Below are 17,553 nucleotides of genomic sequence, written 5' to 3' on the forward strand. Positions count from 1 at the left end.
AATATATTTAGTATAAAATGATAGAACTGGATGTAACCCTCTTATATGTTAGATTTGACACCTTTGTCCACATTTGCAACAATTCTTTATTGAGCATGATAGTGTTTTGAAAGTAAAAAAAAAAGATTCAAAATGACCAAAAAAATTACTGTATAATAATGATAATAATAATGATATATAAAAAGGCACAAAATGACAAAAAAAGACACAAAATGGCAAAAAAGACACAAAATGACAAAAAAAGAAACACAAAAGACACAAAATGACTAAAAAAGGCACAAAATTACCAAAAAGACACAAAATGACCAAAAGAAAACACAAAAAGACACAAAATGACTAAAAAAGGCACAAAATGACTAAAAAAAGATACAAAATGACAAAAAAGGCACAAAACGAACAAAAAATAAACACAAAAAGACACAAAATGACCAAAAAAACACACAAAATGACTAAGAAAGGCACAAAATGACAAAAAAAAAGACACAAAATGACAAAAAAAGACACATAATGACCAAAAAAGAAGGCACAAAATGACCAAAACAAGACACAAAATGACAAAAACGTACACAAAATGACAAAAAAAACACAAAAGGACAAAAATAAGACACAAAATGACAGAAAAAGAAACACAAAAAGACACAAAATTACTAAAAAAAGGCACAAAATGACCAAAAAAAGACACAAAATTACTAAAATTGTTACGCTTAACACACAAATAAAATCGAGTCCCACGAGAATAAAAACCAGGTCTAGGTGAGGTTGTGTTGAAAAAAAATGTACCAACATGGCATTTAAACATTTTTTAAGTGGTGTATACTGGCAGGATAAAAAGGATTCAAAAATGGACAAAACAGCCCAAGACTCCATAGAGTTAACCTCATCTTACCTGAAAGACATAGAGAACCACACGGCCATCATCATGTAGGTGGTGCGGCGGTACTCAGGGGAGAAGACGGTCAAGAAGTTACTCCACACCTGAAGGAACACACACACACCCACCCACACACACACACACACACACACACACACACACAAACACACACACACACACACACACACACACACACACACAGTCAGATTAAAACTAAACATACACCAGATGTCTCAAACAAGTAATAAGCTGTGAGAAATTGACACCATGTGTAGCTTCATATTTACCATATTAATATTGATCTAATTGAAAAATAATGATACCAATTACACAATAAAAGGCACCTTTCAAAGTAGTTACAAACTTCTTTACATATAAAACAAACAGTATGAGTCATGTTTTATTCCGACAAGCTGACAGATTTTGTACAAGCAAGCATCTGTGCCAATGTCCACAGATTATGAGTCCTGTTCTGCCCTCAGTGTGCTGCCTTGTTCCACTTTAAAATTCCCAAACAGTGAAATACAAAAACAAACCTGATGGAAAAGAGTTGTGAGCTTTATCCTCCACTTCTCATGCCAGGCGGCTCCGTCGCCCAGGTTCACCAGGTCATCCATCTGCTTCACCGTTTTGATGGTGGTCACCTTAAAACGACAACAACATTATTTAATTACTTGATTCAATTCAGTCTTCAGTTATTGTTTAAGGCAGGGATGGGCAACTGGAGGCCCGGGGGCTGCATATGGCCCTCACCCTCACTTGAAGTGGCCCTCAGTACAACTACATGCATTTGAGCATGAAATCTTAAAAGTGCAGTGTAAAAATGCACAAAATTACTTCTTGTAATTAATGTTGGTCTGCTGTTCTTGCACTGAAAAAAAAGAAATCACAGTAAGTGGTTATTTTTTATTTGCTTCAAACCTTTTGTATTCCTATTTATACTGTTATACATGCATTTGAGCATGAAATATGTTATTGCACTGTAAACATATTTAAAATTCCAGTTTCATCATATCTGGTTAAGTGCAAGGTCCTATATGTGGCCCTGTGGTAGTGTCCATGAAAAAATTGTGGCCCCCACCAGCATTTAATTTGCCCATCCTTGGTTTAAGGTGTTACCTTATAGACAGACAGACAGACAGACAGACAGACAGACAGATTGACATGACACCAAGCACACCATACAAAATATTGAAAAGTACACAGAAATATCTAAAAACAACTGTAAAACAAACAAATGTACATACTAAAAGTAAATAAGTATAAATAATCAGTAGGTGCAGTTGTATGAGAGTCAAGTTTCATTTAGTGATAGCTAACTTATCCACACAACTCGTTAAAAAGAGGCCAGGACACATTAATTACGCCTTGGTCACTGTTTGATTAGTTAACCTTTACTTTGAAACATCACTCAATAGAATGAATGTTATTTCCATATTATTATTCCTCGATAATATTTAAAATGAATGCATGATTTTTAGCAAATCTGTGCAGCATATTTACAACAGCTGGCAGATGAGCACACAATCCCTGAGACAATAAAAAGGCTCCATTCAATTTAATAATCTAATAATTAGCGGCATCTGATCTGCAGAATGTCTCACCATTAACCCTATGATATATGAAGACCAGTTATGATAATTAATTTACTCCTTAATGTAGTATGAAGAGGTTGTAGCAGGGTTTTTTTAATCATATCTAATTTGAGTATTAATGTGAACTGTATGGCTTGAAGCATTAAGAGATTACAGTAGTTTAAAGAAAATCTGTTTTAACGTTATTAATATGCTAATTTATGCAGCAGAGAGCTCAGAACCTGCTGCAGTGAGTGAGCCTGCAGACAGACACAGAAGCACCGGGTGAAGACTTTTTCTCCTGCATACTGTTAGAATAATCTGTTATTCTGTCTCTTATTCTGTCTCTGTGTGACATATGTCACTATCTATGCATGCGTAATTCACTATATGTGTGTGTGTGCCCTCTCTGTGCATGCAAGATGCTTTGATACAATGATCATGTGCTAATATTGTTTTAAACTATGATTAAACTAAATACATTTACTGCATCTGCTTAACCCTTAATAGGGCACTCATTGAAATACTTGCAAATTCCAAATTTCAACCCTAGAGAATATTGGAGGATATTACATACAGCCAGAATGTGTAAAAAACATATGGACCCAGGGAAGGGGGGTCATATTTTGAGAAATAAATTGTGAGGAAAAGAATGTGCAGATTTATGAGATTTAAAGTGGTGAATCTGCGAGAAAAAAGTTGCTTTTTCCCGACTTTTTTCTCGTAAATCTGTGACTTTTTTCGTGCAGATTTGCCACTTTAAATCTCTTAAATCAGCAACTTTTTTTCTTGTAGACTTGCCACTTTAATCTAGTAAATTTGCAACTTTTTTCTCGATCTATTTTTATTTTTTATTTTGGATATCCGCTGAAGTTAACAAATACGGTTCTTTGCCCGATAAAGGGTTAACAGGTCAGGTCATGGACATGATGTGCTGAGCAGAAAGATAACTGTCTTCTCTGCTTGGTGACATGACGTGTCCATGTATTGAATAAACTGACAAATCAGCATATCGAGAGGAGGCGAATTCTGGAGAAGTCTACCTACATTCTTAGTAAACTTTATTAGGATATAAAACTGGGTTTTAGGGAAATTACACTTGGTTCAGCCTCATGAACTGACCAGCCTAATGTCATATCAGGGACGTGTAGATTGAACCCAGAGACTTTGTAACTGCACATTTCTTGAGGTATTGTAATAAAATGAAGTTAAACTGAGAACTCAGACGTCTCCTGCTCATCATTCCCCATCAAACGATCGGTGCAGAGAAATAGGTGAGGATTTTGTGTTGGAGTCAGATAATTTAATTTGAAAGGTTTCCTCAATGCATTTCTCAACAATACAGACAAAAGTGTAAAGCAGAAGATCTTGAGTGAGACTTACAGAGAAAACCCTCTCTGGGTAGCCCTTGGCCCTCATGTTGGTGTCGTGGACCTGCTTCAGAATCATCCACGCCTCGTCATGTTTCCCATTCTGCAGGACGGAAGCAAAAAGACAATTTGTCACGCTGCACTGTACACCACACAGAGATGAGGTTACCAGCAGGTGGTGTAAACATCACACCCAATACTTTTAATATCATTTTTGCAGTTTCCTCAAGTTTGTGAAGCCTCATTTTTTTTTCTGCATTTGCTGAAAGACTGAGTGATTGACTCATTAATCTGATCTGAAAAGCAGACGTGGCATGCCATAAAACTTTGACACACATTTGGAGAAATGAATTCCTCAAAAGTAACATCTGTTGAGGGAAAATCAAGACAATTTCATTCAGTAGCTTCTGCTTAATATGCATCGCTTCACATTTAACCCTCTGGGGTCCGAGCCTATTTTAGCCGTTTTTGAATACTTGTGACAATTATTTTCTCACTTTAACCTCATGATCAACATATTGAGCCCAAAAATCATGAAATCCGAGTTGAAAAATTATGCTATTTACTGCAATAAAAAACACAAATATGCTCAATGAACTGTTTTGGAACTTGAAAATATAAACATAGGATACAAAAATTAACATATAAAAAGGTAAACATAAAAATATAATAAAACTATATACAAAAAAAGTCCTCTTCAAAACAAAATGTGCAAAATTACATAGAGAGCTACACCAATGCTCAAATATTTCTGTACTATCAAATTAAAACTATCATATCTTTGGTTTTACATGACCTAGGAATGTCAAACAAAAATTGGGAGAAAGTTTCAAGACTGTACTTTGGAGTGAAGATGATAGCAGCGCTCCATGTGACCTTGTTTATTTGTTAAACGTCACATGATCTGATCAGGACGCCACCATCAGAGGGTAAATGCTATAAAAAAGGGTCATGATTGACAGCTGGGAATTATTTATGACTAAATTGAATAGGTGTATACTGCCCTACAAAGTCTAACCGCAGTAACTACAATTTTGGTCAAAATTGAGATATAATTAAAAATGAACTCCTTGATGTCTGTTTTATCTTGTGACAAAGTTTTAGATTTAAATTTTGCTTTCAGATAAATAATTATATAAAAAAAACAAAATCCAACTCAAAACCAAGCTGTAATTGCAGTAACCACAGTCTGCTTTGAATATATATACCAATTTAAACATAAAAATAATAGAAATTATAAGTTTATTTGAAAGGGAAATTATTATCTAGATAATGATAAACCTTAGAGGCTCCATAGGGTTAATGGCCTTATTTTTTGGCTAATTTAATTTACTACCTTTTAAAACCCCGCAGCAACCCTGTGAATAAAAAACGTCAGCACTCACTTATGTATCCTACAGCACCCTGCTGTTTATCCTTCTCCAGGATTGATGTAGTATGTACATATTTATTTATTTAATCAAAAATATTCTGGAAAAGTGTGTGAGCAGCACTTTGTCTGCAGCACAGCATCTTCACTTTGGAGGTGCACTGATGCTTTCCGGTGGGTTTCAAGGCTCTTAATGCACTCAAGACGTCAAAAATATATTCAAGTAATATTTCCACAAGGTCTGAATGTGGCAAGAGCTGACCTCCAGGAAAAAGCGAGGGCTCTCTGGCATGGTGGTGAGGGCAGAGATGGCCGCAACAGACGGGAAGGCACACACCAGCACAAAGACACGCCAGCTGTGGAACTGGTAGGCTGAGCCCATCTGGAAACTCCAACCTAAAGGAGGATAGAGAGAGACAGAGACAGAGAGAGAGAGAGAGGTGTCAGAGGGAGACTAGAAGTGTGTGCACAAGAAGCCTTTTCCTCTTTATACTCTAATGCAAGTGTTTAAACTGCAGTCATTCATAGCTGCATTGCAGTGATTTGTCATATGTGCTACATTTTGGTCAGCTTATACCACTGGTTCTCGACCTTTTCTCAGTGATGTACCCCCTGTGAAATATTTTTCAGCCAAGTACCCCCTAACCAGGGCAAAGCATTTTTGGTTGAAAAAAAAAAAAGAGTTAAAAACAGAGCGCTGTGCCATCAGTGTCTGATTTATTAAACTTTGGAACTGATAAACACATACAAAATTCAAACATTTGAAAAAAAAAAAAACTATTTAAAACATTTTAAATGTTAATGACTAAATTTATTGCAAATATTTCTCATCACTAAAATGTAGTGATTCAAACTAATGTAGTAAAAAGAGTGAGCATATGACAATTTAAAACCATAACTGCTACGCTTCAACCACGACTCCATCTTTGAGTTTTCAAGTGATTGACAGGTGATGCCAGGTGGCATATGACAGGTTGGGTCCAACCATCCTGGTATGGGGAGACTCTGGGTTTTTAGGAGAATCAAATAGAATAGCCTACTGAATATAAAATTAATTTTATGAACTTATAATTATATTTTCCTAAAATATTTATTAAATAATTATTTTAAGGGATTTTTGCATGGATGCTACTTTTTAAATGTATATTTTAAAATCTCACGTACCCCCTGGGATACCTTCACGTACCCCCATTTGAGAACCACTGGCTTATACTGTATATGCATTTATCTTGTCTTACATTGATCACTGTAACTCACTGTATGGCTGCTCTTTATCACCTTCAGTGAATCCCAAATGCTGCAGCAAGACCAGTCACTAGTTACAGTAAAATAGTCTCATATCACCCCTGTCCTAAAGTCACTCCAGCTCCAAAATCAAACCCATGCTGTTACCCTCCGACCTGGAACAAACACTTTCATATTCTCCCGTTTACTGCAACTCCCTCCTCCCAGAAATCCCTTTCTCGCCTCCAACTCCAGCTCGGCTTCTTACTTTTTTTTTTAACAGCCGACATCACATCACCCCGATTTTAACATCTTTGCATTGGCTCCCTGTTTGTTTTAGGATCGATTTTAAGATTTTTACTGATCACTTTTAAAGCTTGTTCAGGTCTGGCTCCTAGCTATTTATCCGAGTTATAAATTCAGTACGAGGTGACCCTCGTCCTCAGATCCTCCAGTCCTTCTGACTGCTCCAAAGTCAAAACTAAAAACCAAAGCAGTTCCTGTGGACTATTTTAAAAGATCTTTTTGACAGCTGCTGGCTGACCGGCCTGCACAAAATACATTCTTATGTTGTTTTAATTGTGTTTGTAAATATGTATTATGTCCTCCTTTTCTTCTGTGAAGCACTTTGTAATTTTATCCATGAAAAGTGCTCTGTAAATACATTTTACTTTTCATTATTTTGTTTTTTTCCATTTTCAAGTACCTCAAAACTGTACTTAAAAGGAGCTTTTTTAGGATTGTGCTCATTTTCTGTCATGTTTATAAAGTTATAATGTCGGATGTGCACATTAAACAAGGCCAATGTGTCAAATAATGAAGTAAACTTCTGTTTTCCAGTGTTGACGTCAGTTGGTGCTGCAGGCGGTGCAGATCGCTCCCACACAGCACAGGGACCTGCTCATCTGCTCACTCTTTCTCTGAACGTCTCCCAGGAAGTACTATTTTGGTTGCAATAGAACAATTAATTTCCTAAAGCAGAAAGCACCAGAAAATAACAGACTAAGTTCCTTTTATTGGGCCAGCATATGCACACTGCAAAAAAATGTGTGTCTAAAAACAAGATAAAACACTAAATCTGAGGGAAATGATCTTGCTGCGTGGACAGATAATTTCACTTGACAAGATTTCTTAAATTAAGATTATTAAATCTAGAAATAAGCATGTTGTACTCTTAAAATAAGAAATTAACTCTTAAAACAAGATAAATTAAAGCTGCAAGCAGCGATGAACTGGCCCGAGCAGAGTGCACTGACAATTATTTGTTTCTTACCAAGATAAAAAAAAACTTTAGATTTAGAAGTGTTAGATGATTTATCTTGTTTTAAGAATTAATTTCTTATTTTAAGTGTTCAACATGCTTATTTCTAGATTTAATAATCTTAATTTAAGAAGTCTTCTAAATTAAGACTTCTTCTCAACATTGCAATGTAAAAACAAAGCAGCATGGAGCCCTGCTGTCAGCTTTTTCAAAAGTTTCCATGTCCAATTAAGTGCATCAACCCTTTTTCAGCAAAGGTTAAAAAACACCTCGACCAAGTATTAGTTTTTGCAGAGGTTTTTCAAATTTTGCAGTTTGCATTCAGCATTTTTAATGCAATATTTTGTCTTTAATGTGTTTTTGTGTGATTTTTGTCAATTTTTGTGTGTGTTTTTTATGTGTGTTTTTTGTAATTCTTTGGGTGGTTTTTGTAAAAAAAACGTTATGTGTTTTTGGTGTGTTTTTTTGTGTTTTAAGTGTGTTTTTATATGGGGTTCTTTGTTTTGTTTTTTAAAAAAGTGTGTTTTTGTGTTGAAAATGTTGATCCAGTAAGTCAAGCTGTGCTAAAAACAATCCCAACATGGCATGGTGAACACTTTTTAAGTCGTTTATACAGGCAGAGTCAAAAACCGACAAACTAGCCCCAATCTCCAAAGGGTTAATGTGACTAACACATTAACTAACAGGCATGCATATTGCCTTGGACAATGAGTGAAGTGTTTGTTTTTCTCACCATAGTGTGGGATGATGGCCCAGGCCATGGCGGAGGCGTAGATACCACCGATCATCCAGAACATGCAGAGCCAGCTCAGATGCTCTCCTCGCTTCTCCTGGGCCAGGAACTCAGAGTAATAGGAAAACACGATGGGGATGGAGCCGCCAATGCTGCAGAGAAAAAAGAGGGAGGCAGGAATTAAAAAGGCAAAGACAATTAAAAGGCGGAGGAAGTCTCAGAGAAGAGAAGCAAATGGTCGGGGAGATAAGAGAGGAGGAAAGAGGAAAGCAAAACAGATGACGGTGGTAATTTAAAAAGGTGGAAAATAAATGAGGCAATGTTGAGAAAAGAGTTGAAAGAAGATAATAAAACAAAGGGAGGGAGTAGCGATAAAAAACAGACAAACACAATGAATTAAAGAGAGGAGTTTAAGGAAAAGCAGCAGGAGATACGAGAGACACTTTAGCAGACTTGTAGTTGATTAAGGAGGAAGATTAAAGTCGTAAAAACTGTCGATTAATGCCTGGCTGACTGAAATCAATAGCCCCATATTTATAGCCTCTGTACATGTTTACAGGAACACATTCAGACTCAGAGCTCTGCAGCCCAACGAGCAGTGATTGTTCATTAAAAAGAACATGATGTATGTTTCACAAGAACAATAATGATGAAAAGTTTCACAGTCTGAGCTCTTATTGTGAAAGGCAGGCTGAGAAGAGCAGCTACACTGTTTCTATTTCTACAGTAAATACGTTTTCTTTAACCCTTTGATGCACAACATATTGACACCCCTTCCAATGCACAACATGGGTCAAAAATTACCCGCATTCATTTCCCATGTTAATTAATGCTGCTGTGTGTTTCTGTGCTCTATCTTTTGATATCAACTTATTTTATGATTGACTATTCCAAGTATTCTTTAATATCTTGTTTTTTATAACAACAGATCATTATTTCCATTTTGCCTCGCATACTTTATGAAGAAAAACGTTTTTGTATTACTACATAGCTAACTATTTGGCTAAATAGCTTGCTAAGCTAACTACTTAGCAAATAAATTAACCAAGTAGTTAGCTTAGCTAGCAACTTAGCTAAATACTTAGCCAAGAAGTTAGCTAAGTAGTTAGCTTAGCAAGCTGCTTAGCTAAACACTTAGCCAAGAAGTTAGCTAAGTAGTTAGCTTAACAAGCTACCCATAGGCCTACTAAAAAATGGATAGGCCTATGGGTCATTTTTTAATCATGTTGTGCATTAGAAGGTTAGTGACACAAAAAGGGATTTCATTCAAAAATTAATAAAGGAAAACATAACAATTAGGATGTATTATGATCAAAAACAAACTAATTGAAGAAAACCTGGAATACTGAATGATGAAAATAATTTATTGCAAAGATGTAGGACATAAAAACTCTGTCGGGTCACTTGGACCCATGTTGTGCATCAAAGGGTTAAAAAGGGGTTTACTCTCAGATTTCGCTCCTATTATACTTTGTGTATTAAAGCCATTATCTGAAGAATTTGAAACTGCAGTAACAAACTAACCCTAACCCTAATAAACAAACATTTATTATATTTCTCAGATAAAATTTTATAAAAACTAAAAAGGTCCATCGCTATTAACTGATTTAATAACTAAATGTATTTGGAATTTACAAGGATTGGGCCTTTCCCAAGCATTATTTTTATATAAACAAACTCTATTGTTTATTGTTTTTATGCTTAATAGTGCAGTTCTTTGAGTTCTTTCTTAATAGCCCCGAACACAAAGTACAACTGAAGATATGATTTTGATATATGATCATTTTGCAGATATTTGGTCATAAACTAAGTCAAAGTTATTACAGTTTATCATGTAGAGAACAGATTTTTTTTATTGAAACCCACTGAACTGTCAAGACATTTTACTCTGAACCAAAAATGTGAAGCTGCTGGAGGCACAAGATGAAAAGTCACCAAAGTTATAAGAATACATCATACAGGGCTTCAGGGCTTTCTGTAATACATTTTTCAGGCAGACAGCTTCCTGACAGATTTAGTAGAAGTAGTAGTAAGATTAATAGTAGTAGTAGAATAAAAGACTGAGTACAAGGACGAGGTTGTGAATAAATGGGACGAACACAGGACTGTTTAGAATTATTTTCAGATTTTTCTTTCTTTTTTTTGATCAGTTTTCAGTCCCAGTGGGTTAAGTTTAGTTTACAACAACCTGGTTAGGTTTGAGAAAAGATCATGGTTTGGATTAAATAGCTGCTTTCACAACATCAACCACACAAACTTTGCACTAATCCATGTAGTAGGCTAAAAGTTGGACCTGCTAAATGAAAAGCAAACTATAAACTTCATGGTGCCATTAGAGAATAACTTCACAAAAAGTCAATAGGATTCATATTCCAGGGACCAAACTTGTTGGACCAACCGACACAGAGACACTGAAACTAAAATTAAAGGTAAATAACACACTACAAGAACTATATTTTAGGCACAATTTGTTTTTGGTGATGTGTATGGCGTAATATGAGTCACGCAAGCAATAACACATCTGCACAAAATAAATTATTTTGTGTCATGCACGCAAATTTCGGCATCATGTAAACATAAGACCAGCTATTTATTGAGGAAATATTGTAACTAACCATCACAATTAATGATGTAACATTCACTGTAAAACCCAACAAGTTAATATAACTCAAAAAAATTGGTGAAACGGATTACATCGAAATTTTCTAGTTTCACTTACTCAACTTTGTGTGTTATATTGACACTTTAAATTGAGTAGTTTTAACTAAATTATTTTAAGTGGCACTAACTAATTTTTTAAGTTACACAAACATTCTTGTTTAAGTACTTTTTACTTGGTATTTTGTTTTCACAGTAAGAATAGAATTAAGTATGGCTTCCTTAAATATTTTTATTACCTTTAACATAAAAAATTTAAGTTGTCTATAAGAAATTATTCACTTAATATGTACTTAACTGTTTTAAGTTAAATTAACAATGCACAAAAAGTCCTTTATAATTAAAATAATTACTTAATTTAAAAGCAAAACTGCAAGTTAGTTTACCTTGTGAAAAACTTGAAACTGATTATGCAATCAGTTTCAAAAAATGTTTTAAGTAGCTTTAACTAAAAAGCCCCAAATACATATGTTTTGAATAGAAAAAATATATAACATTTGAAATGCCAGACAAAATTTATTGAGTAACCACAATTAAACATTGTCGCAAATGGAAGAATACATTCCAAAAACAGTACAAGGGCCTTGTAAGAAGACCTGAGGACTCCTAATCACTGTTACATTAGGACTTATCAAAAACAGCTGCCAAACGGTAACATTAAAAATGCAAGCATTATTTCAAACACAGTCCAGAACCTCAAAACAATGTTTTTCCTATGACCTATAGCTGGGAAGGAATACATGAAAATTCATGAAGATTGGGCACTTCTGGAAAAGTTTTTTATTTTTGGCAGGGTGTTAGGTATGGGCCTAAGGTTTTCAAAAATCCATGGATACAAGTTGTGGCGGCCCCCCTAGTGGCAGTTATCCATAAAATCCAAAATGGCCCCCGCCGAAAATAACACAAAAAAAACAATACATACTTAAACACCATGTATTTCTTCAAATATTTTTGTTTCACTCTTCTTCATTATTAGTACAGCCTCCCTCACACTTGCACAATGTGGTACGGGGAAGTCCAGCTCGGTGGCACCAACAGTTGCCCTTACAGGCAACCACACAGCCACAGTTGAGGAGGAGTGAGCATCCCTTGCTGACATCTTCCAGATCTGTCCAGTATGGCCCCCAGACTTCGTTCTGTCGTTCCATTCCCAACCCCACTCACTCGGGTCTGGAATCTCTTTGGAGAGGGACTGCCTCCAGAGAAAAGCTGCAGTGTACAGGGCACGCTTCCCATGCTGGAATACGGCATGCTGGGTCGGGGGGATTGAATCCAGGGACTTGAGGCCATGAGTGAAAAGAAGCTTCCAGGCTTCTTACTATACATTAGTACAGTCCAGCGTTCGAGAACTTGCATGTGCACTGATTCCAGTGTGAGGCTGGTGGGGTCTTGGGTGATCACAATGAGGGTGTCGTGACTTCTGGGTACGCTGCCCACTGTCTCCGACACCCTCATTGTGATCACTCAAGACCCCACCAGCCTCACACTGGAATTAGTGGACATGCAAGTTCTCGAACACTGGACTGTACTCATGTATAGAAAGCAAGAAAGAAAGCAAGCAAGAAAGAAGGCAAGAAAGCAAAAAGAAAGCAAGAAAGAAAGAAAGCAAGCAAGAAAGCAAAAAGGAAAGAAAGAAAGAAACTCATGGCCTCAAGTCCCTGGATTCTATCCCCCCGACCCAGCATGCCTTATTCCAGCATGGGAAGCGTGCCCTGTACACTGCAGCTTTTCTCTGGAGGCAGTCCCTCTCCAAAGAGATTCCAGACCCGAGTGAGTGGGGTTGGGAATGGAACGACAGAACGAAGTCTGGGGGCCATACTGGACAGATCTGGAAGATGTCAGCAAGGGATGCTCACTCCTCCTCAACTGTGGCTGTGTGGTTGCCTGTAAGGGCAACTGTTGGTGCCACCGAGCTGGACTTCCCTGTACCACATTGTGCAAGTGTGAGGGAGGCTGTACTAATAATGAAGAAGAGTGAAACAAAAATATTTGAAGAAATACATGGTGTTTAAGTATGTATTGTTTTTTTTGTGTTATTTTCGGCGGGGGCCATTTTGGATTTTATGGATAACTGCCACTATGGGGGCCGCCACAACTTGTATCCATGGATTTTTGAAAACCTTAGGCCCATACCTAACACCCTGCCAAAAATAAAAAACTTTTCCAGAAGTGCCCAATCTTCATGAATTGCATCCCAGCTACTATGTTTTTCTTATGCGTTTTACATGGATAAAACCCTTTTTATTTTCCATGCTCAACTCTTAATATTTTGCTGAACCCTAATTACTTCAATACTTTAAACACTTCCAGAAACTTTATCCAACATTGGCATCCAAAATGTATCCATTACATCTTCCAAAACTTAAAAAACTGCCTTTAAAAAAAACAAAAAACAATCACTTTGTGACAATGTGAATGAAATCCTCTGTCACACATTACACATTATTTAACTTTGACATTTCCATAAAACTTTGTGTACAAATGGTACAACCTAAATGTACATAGTACATTCAATAACACAACTAAAACTGGGCCTGAGCAATGTTGTGAACTTTGTTCACATATTAGGATCACTCCACAATCAGCAAGTCATTTTTAAGGGTCAGCACCCGAGGCCTCAACTTCCCATCATCCAGGCCCATAAGTACTTTCTGGATGAAGTCAAATGTGTTTGACATGCCTTTTGGGTAACTTAGATGCAAGGCATAAAAAAGTGCAAAAAGTGTGACAAATGCCTCAGCCATTTTGGAAAATTCCACAACTATGTTACCCTCAAGTACAATTGCAGTCTTCTCTGGGCATAAGAATGTTGCATCTGTTGAATCTGCACTGATCAAGAGGATCCCCACTGGTAGATCTTCAGTGTTTGGTTCATCAGACTTCGCCATCTGAAGACAACAACAGAGAACTGTTATGTGAGATAACTTGAGCTATCTCCCAAAGCTGTTTGCAGGCAATTCATCAGTAATGAAGACAGAAAACAGTCAAATAGAACCATCCAAAACAAAAATTACAATACATAAATGCAAATGGTTTCTCAGGTCAGTTGCAGGTCACAGTCAATATAAAACGTGGAACAGATTTATATAGAATTATTTATGTAAAATGTAGAACAGAATTTTTTGTCTCCCAGCCTGAAATGTGTTCATTTTACCATGTTATTAAACAAAAAATGTGATCTTCAATTGACTAAATATTTTCCATTGTCATTGTTGCAAGAAAAAAAAAGTAATAGAGATTCTAAAACAATTTAAATGGTATGAAAAATTCAGACTTACACATTTATTTTTATTTTTTAAGCTAAAGAGCTGCATTTCAAAGGCATCCAAAGGAATAAATCATGCTCAGCACTTGAAATGAATGAAATATAGTTGGAATTTACTCAGCACTTTGCACAATATTAAAGATGCTATATGTTGTATATGCCTTTTTTTTATGATTTGCATCCATTGTATACCCTACATTATCTATACTACTTATGGAATTACTTATTGCCTGCAACAAGAACCTGAATGCAATCTGGTCAGCAGAAGAGAAGAAACATTTGCTGTAAAATGTCTCACAGACACACATATCTGGTGATATAGGTTGAAACATAAGCAAATATATATATATATATATATATATTATTTTATTTTTTTTATTTTATTTTTTTTTTCCATTTTTTTTTTTTCTTCCTGCATTGCAGCAACTTAAACAATGTAACAAAATAAAAAGAAATACTGGTAATTGCATTGTAGCAGAGCAAATGCTTAATTGTACTTACATCCCAAAACTTCAGAAATGTAGAGTCATCTTCATGAAGATAAGCTGGGAGGGTACGAAGGACAGCAGCCCATTTGATGTGAACATCAACTTGTTCCTTGCGTGTAAGAACAAAACAGAACAACAGTAACTAAACAGCATACCTAAATAGATATGAATTATTATATATCTACACAAACACACACACCAACATAGTACAACTTTTAAGCACCAACAATCTTAAGCAATTTACCTGGTGGTCATAAGCATCAAAGAGCTGACCCAGAGTGTCAGCTACTTTCCCTGTGCGTGCAGCTCTCTTTCTGAACAAGCTCTGAAGACGGGGGCATGTCGGTCCAACTCAGCATAGAAGTGGTTCTTCGGGTTGATGTTTGCAATCCTGTGAAACTCGGCACAGACCTGTACAAAGTACATGAATGTTTAAGTCAGATTGTAATGTATATGTTGCCCTGTAAGGAGATATAAAAATCAACAAAGAATTCCTGAATACTGTCCAGTACTGCCAAACATTGACCTTGAACTGTTTCAAGTTTGGGGGAAAACATCCATACCACTACACTACCAAATCACACTCAATGGTATTCACTGCAAACCTGAACGGATATTTTCAGCTTATCACCGACAAAGTCAGACTGAAGAATGAAATTGAATACATGTGCCTAGATAGATTTACTTTAAAAAAATATTGTTTACCTGTGACTCTATCTTAAGAGCAGGCCAGCGTTCCAGGATCTCTCCAACAGGTAGGTCATCATTTATGACCTCTTTGCGCCGTAGGGCAAAGGTGGTCTGCATTAACTTTGCAATCAGGGGAAGGTTTTTGTCACTCCTTTGAACTTCATCTACAATTTTCAGTCTTAATTGCTCAAGGCTTGTGCCATCTTCACCTCTTGGGAAGTTGGGGAGGAAATTTACCTCTGCCCTTTTTGGCCGTTTGATGTTAGTGTGAGGAGCTTCTTTGTCTGGATTGTTTCTACTCCTCTTCCCAGAATTTACAGCTACCTCATGAAATCCTGCCCGACTCAACTTAGAGCGGTAGTTCCCCATCTTAAACTTCAGACTATTTCTCCAACCATACCATCCTGTTCGAGACCCTGGCTCTGTAAGACAAGGATGCTTGGTAACAAGTGCTTCTGCTACCAGTGAAAATTCCTTATCATTTCGATATGCTTTGAAGCTGTGCATTTTGGCTGCAAGGGTCTCAAGTATGTCATGTTTTGTCCCCTAGACAACTTAACGGTTTTTCCTGTTCTCTCATATGAAACATTTCCCTCACCAAGTACAAGTTCTACCTCGTAGGAAAAAGCAGGCACTGGGAAAACATCAGGCCATCTCTCAGTCCTGTCTGGAGTCATGGCATGGGGCAATATTATTGTCTCATCTGATGCTACTGAACTGGCATCACTCTCAGCCCTAATAACTTTTAGTACAGCCTTCTGTGGAAGCTCGTCAATGTCTACAAGGGAACATAACTGCCCGTCAAAGTCTGGATCTTGGTATGATAAACTAAAATCAAAGTCTAGCTTAAACTTTTCTTTTATCGTTGTTTTTAGCTCATCCACAGATTCTGGAGGAGAAGACAAAGTCATTTTCCTGACAATGTCCATGGAGGTATGGACATGAAGTAGGACGTTTTCAGCGGCCATATCCTATGTGAGAGAATGGATGAATGAAGAGCATTCAGTTTGGCAACACACAATCAGGATTTGTTAAACAAAGTCAGGCTATTTACAGACAAAAATATAAATGGTTTGGATTCAGTATAATTAACCTGAAGCGCATATGGTTGAACATTATTTTTAGGCTTCTCATGGTGGGCAGTGCCTCTAATGACATTATGATTGTGACATTCCACAAGTGTCCCATCATCTCAACCATGCTCCATAAGACTTTACAGGTCACCACTCCTAAAAACCTTTTAATCTTGTACATTTCTGATAGAAATAAATCTTTTCTGTGTCAATATCAAATGCCCATCAATATGGTATGCTGTGAGACTTACTGTGTCGTTTAGCTCTGACAGCTGATGCACAGAGAAGTTGTCCAAGGATGTTAGCTCAAATGACCTCAAATGCTCACTGTACCAGGATTCATAGTTCCTGCAAAGAAAGTAAGCAGAGTTATTCACAAGCAGTATCTGCTCAATCCGGCTGAATTTCGGAAGTCCTCCAGTGTGGCCTGCGGAGACAAACATTCCATTTGCATACTCTGTTCCATTTATGGAGACCTTTGACGTACTGTATATGTTTTGGCTATCTGTCTTCGTTTCAATGTATTCTTTTGCCACTTTAGGCAGCATAGCAACTTGGACAGAGGTGACACTTGAGGCTTGTGTATGCGGTCTGAAGAATAATGGCGCACTGAGATGATACGCCATCATGTGCTGATGCCTAGTAGCCAGGGGTTTCAAGACATTTTTGAAATTGTGTGTGTCATGTATCACCCTTTTGAAAAATCTATGCTTTCCCTCAAACCTCATGGTCCATAGATGAACAAGAGGCCCAAAACGGCGAGTCAGTTCTGGGTAGTGTTCAAGATAATGATGTTTAGGTCGGAGCTTGCAGTCTGGAAACACAGCTAGAAGACCCTGTCTGTGATCACTTATTTTTGTCTGCATGTAGTTGATAGATTCTTCTGTGAAAGATGGTGACAACAACAGCTGCACAATTTCTTTAAGGTCCATCAATATGGCCCATGCTTCATCTCCTTCAGGGACTTTACTTCCTAC

At 36.9% G+C, this 17,553-nt stretch overlaps 2 protein-coding genes across 3 annotated transcripts in view; both read right to left on the reverse strand.

Annotated features, from left to right (window-relative positions):
- The window catches only part of sv2a (synaptic vesicle glycoprotein 2A), a 117,137-nt gene that overhangs the window by 40,240 nt on the left and 59,344 nt on the right, over nt 1-17,553 (reverse strand). Inside the window, exons 4-8 of the mRNA XM_059339803.1 lie at nt 8,403-8,554; nt 5,447-5,580; nt 3,829-3,918; nt 1,408-1,515; nt 887-975 (exon numbers count right to left, since the gene is read on the reverse strand). Coding sequence (XP_059195786.1) covers nt 887-975; nt 1,408-1,515; nt 3,829-3,918; nt 5,447-5,580; nt 8,403-8,554 — 573 coding nt within the window. The remainder of the gene's footprint in view (nt 1-886; nt 976-1,407; nt 1,516-3,828; nt 3,919-5,446; nt 5,581-8,402; nt 8,555-17,553) is intronic.
- On the reverse strand, nt 14,781-17,486 carry LOC131976674 (uncharacterized). 2 transcript variants are annotated; one of them, XR_009394816.1, is made up of 3 exons: nt 16,828-17,486; nt 15,519-16,474; nt 14,781-15,224 (listed from the first exon to the last, which is right to left on the reverse strand). XR_009394816.1 is itself a non-coding variant. In XM_059339809.1 (2 exons), the coding sequence occupies exons 1-2, from the start codon at nt 17,440-17,442 to the stop codon at nt 15,962-15,964; spliced, it is 1,128 nt and encodes a 375-aa protein (XP_059195792.1). In that variant the 5' UTR covers nt 17,443-17,486; the 3' UTR covers nt 15,179-15,961. The 2 variants fall into 2 exon arrangements, 1 of the variants encoding a protein (XP_059195792.1); XM_059339809.1 differs by having other exon boundaries at nt 15,179-16,474.

This window comes from Centropristis striata, chromosome 8 (assembly GCF_030273125.1).
Source record: "Centropristis striata isolate RG_2023a ecotype Rhode Island chromosome 8, C.striata_1.0, whole genome shotgun sequence".
Classification (NCBI taxonomy): domain Eukaryota; kingdom Metazoa; phylum Chordata; class Actinopteri; order Perciformes; family Serranidae; genus Centropristis; species Centropristis striata.

Coding starts and splice junctions, on each gene's coding strand:
- LOC131976674 (XM_059339809.1), bottom strand. CDS start 17,442: ATGCAGACAAAAATAAGTGATCACAGACAGGGTCTTCTAGCTGTGTTT. Junction 16,475..16,827: donor TGTCAGAGCTAAACGACACA/GTAAGTCTCACA, acceptor TCTCTCACATAG/GATATGGCCGCTGAAAACGT.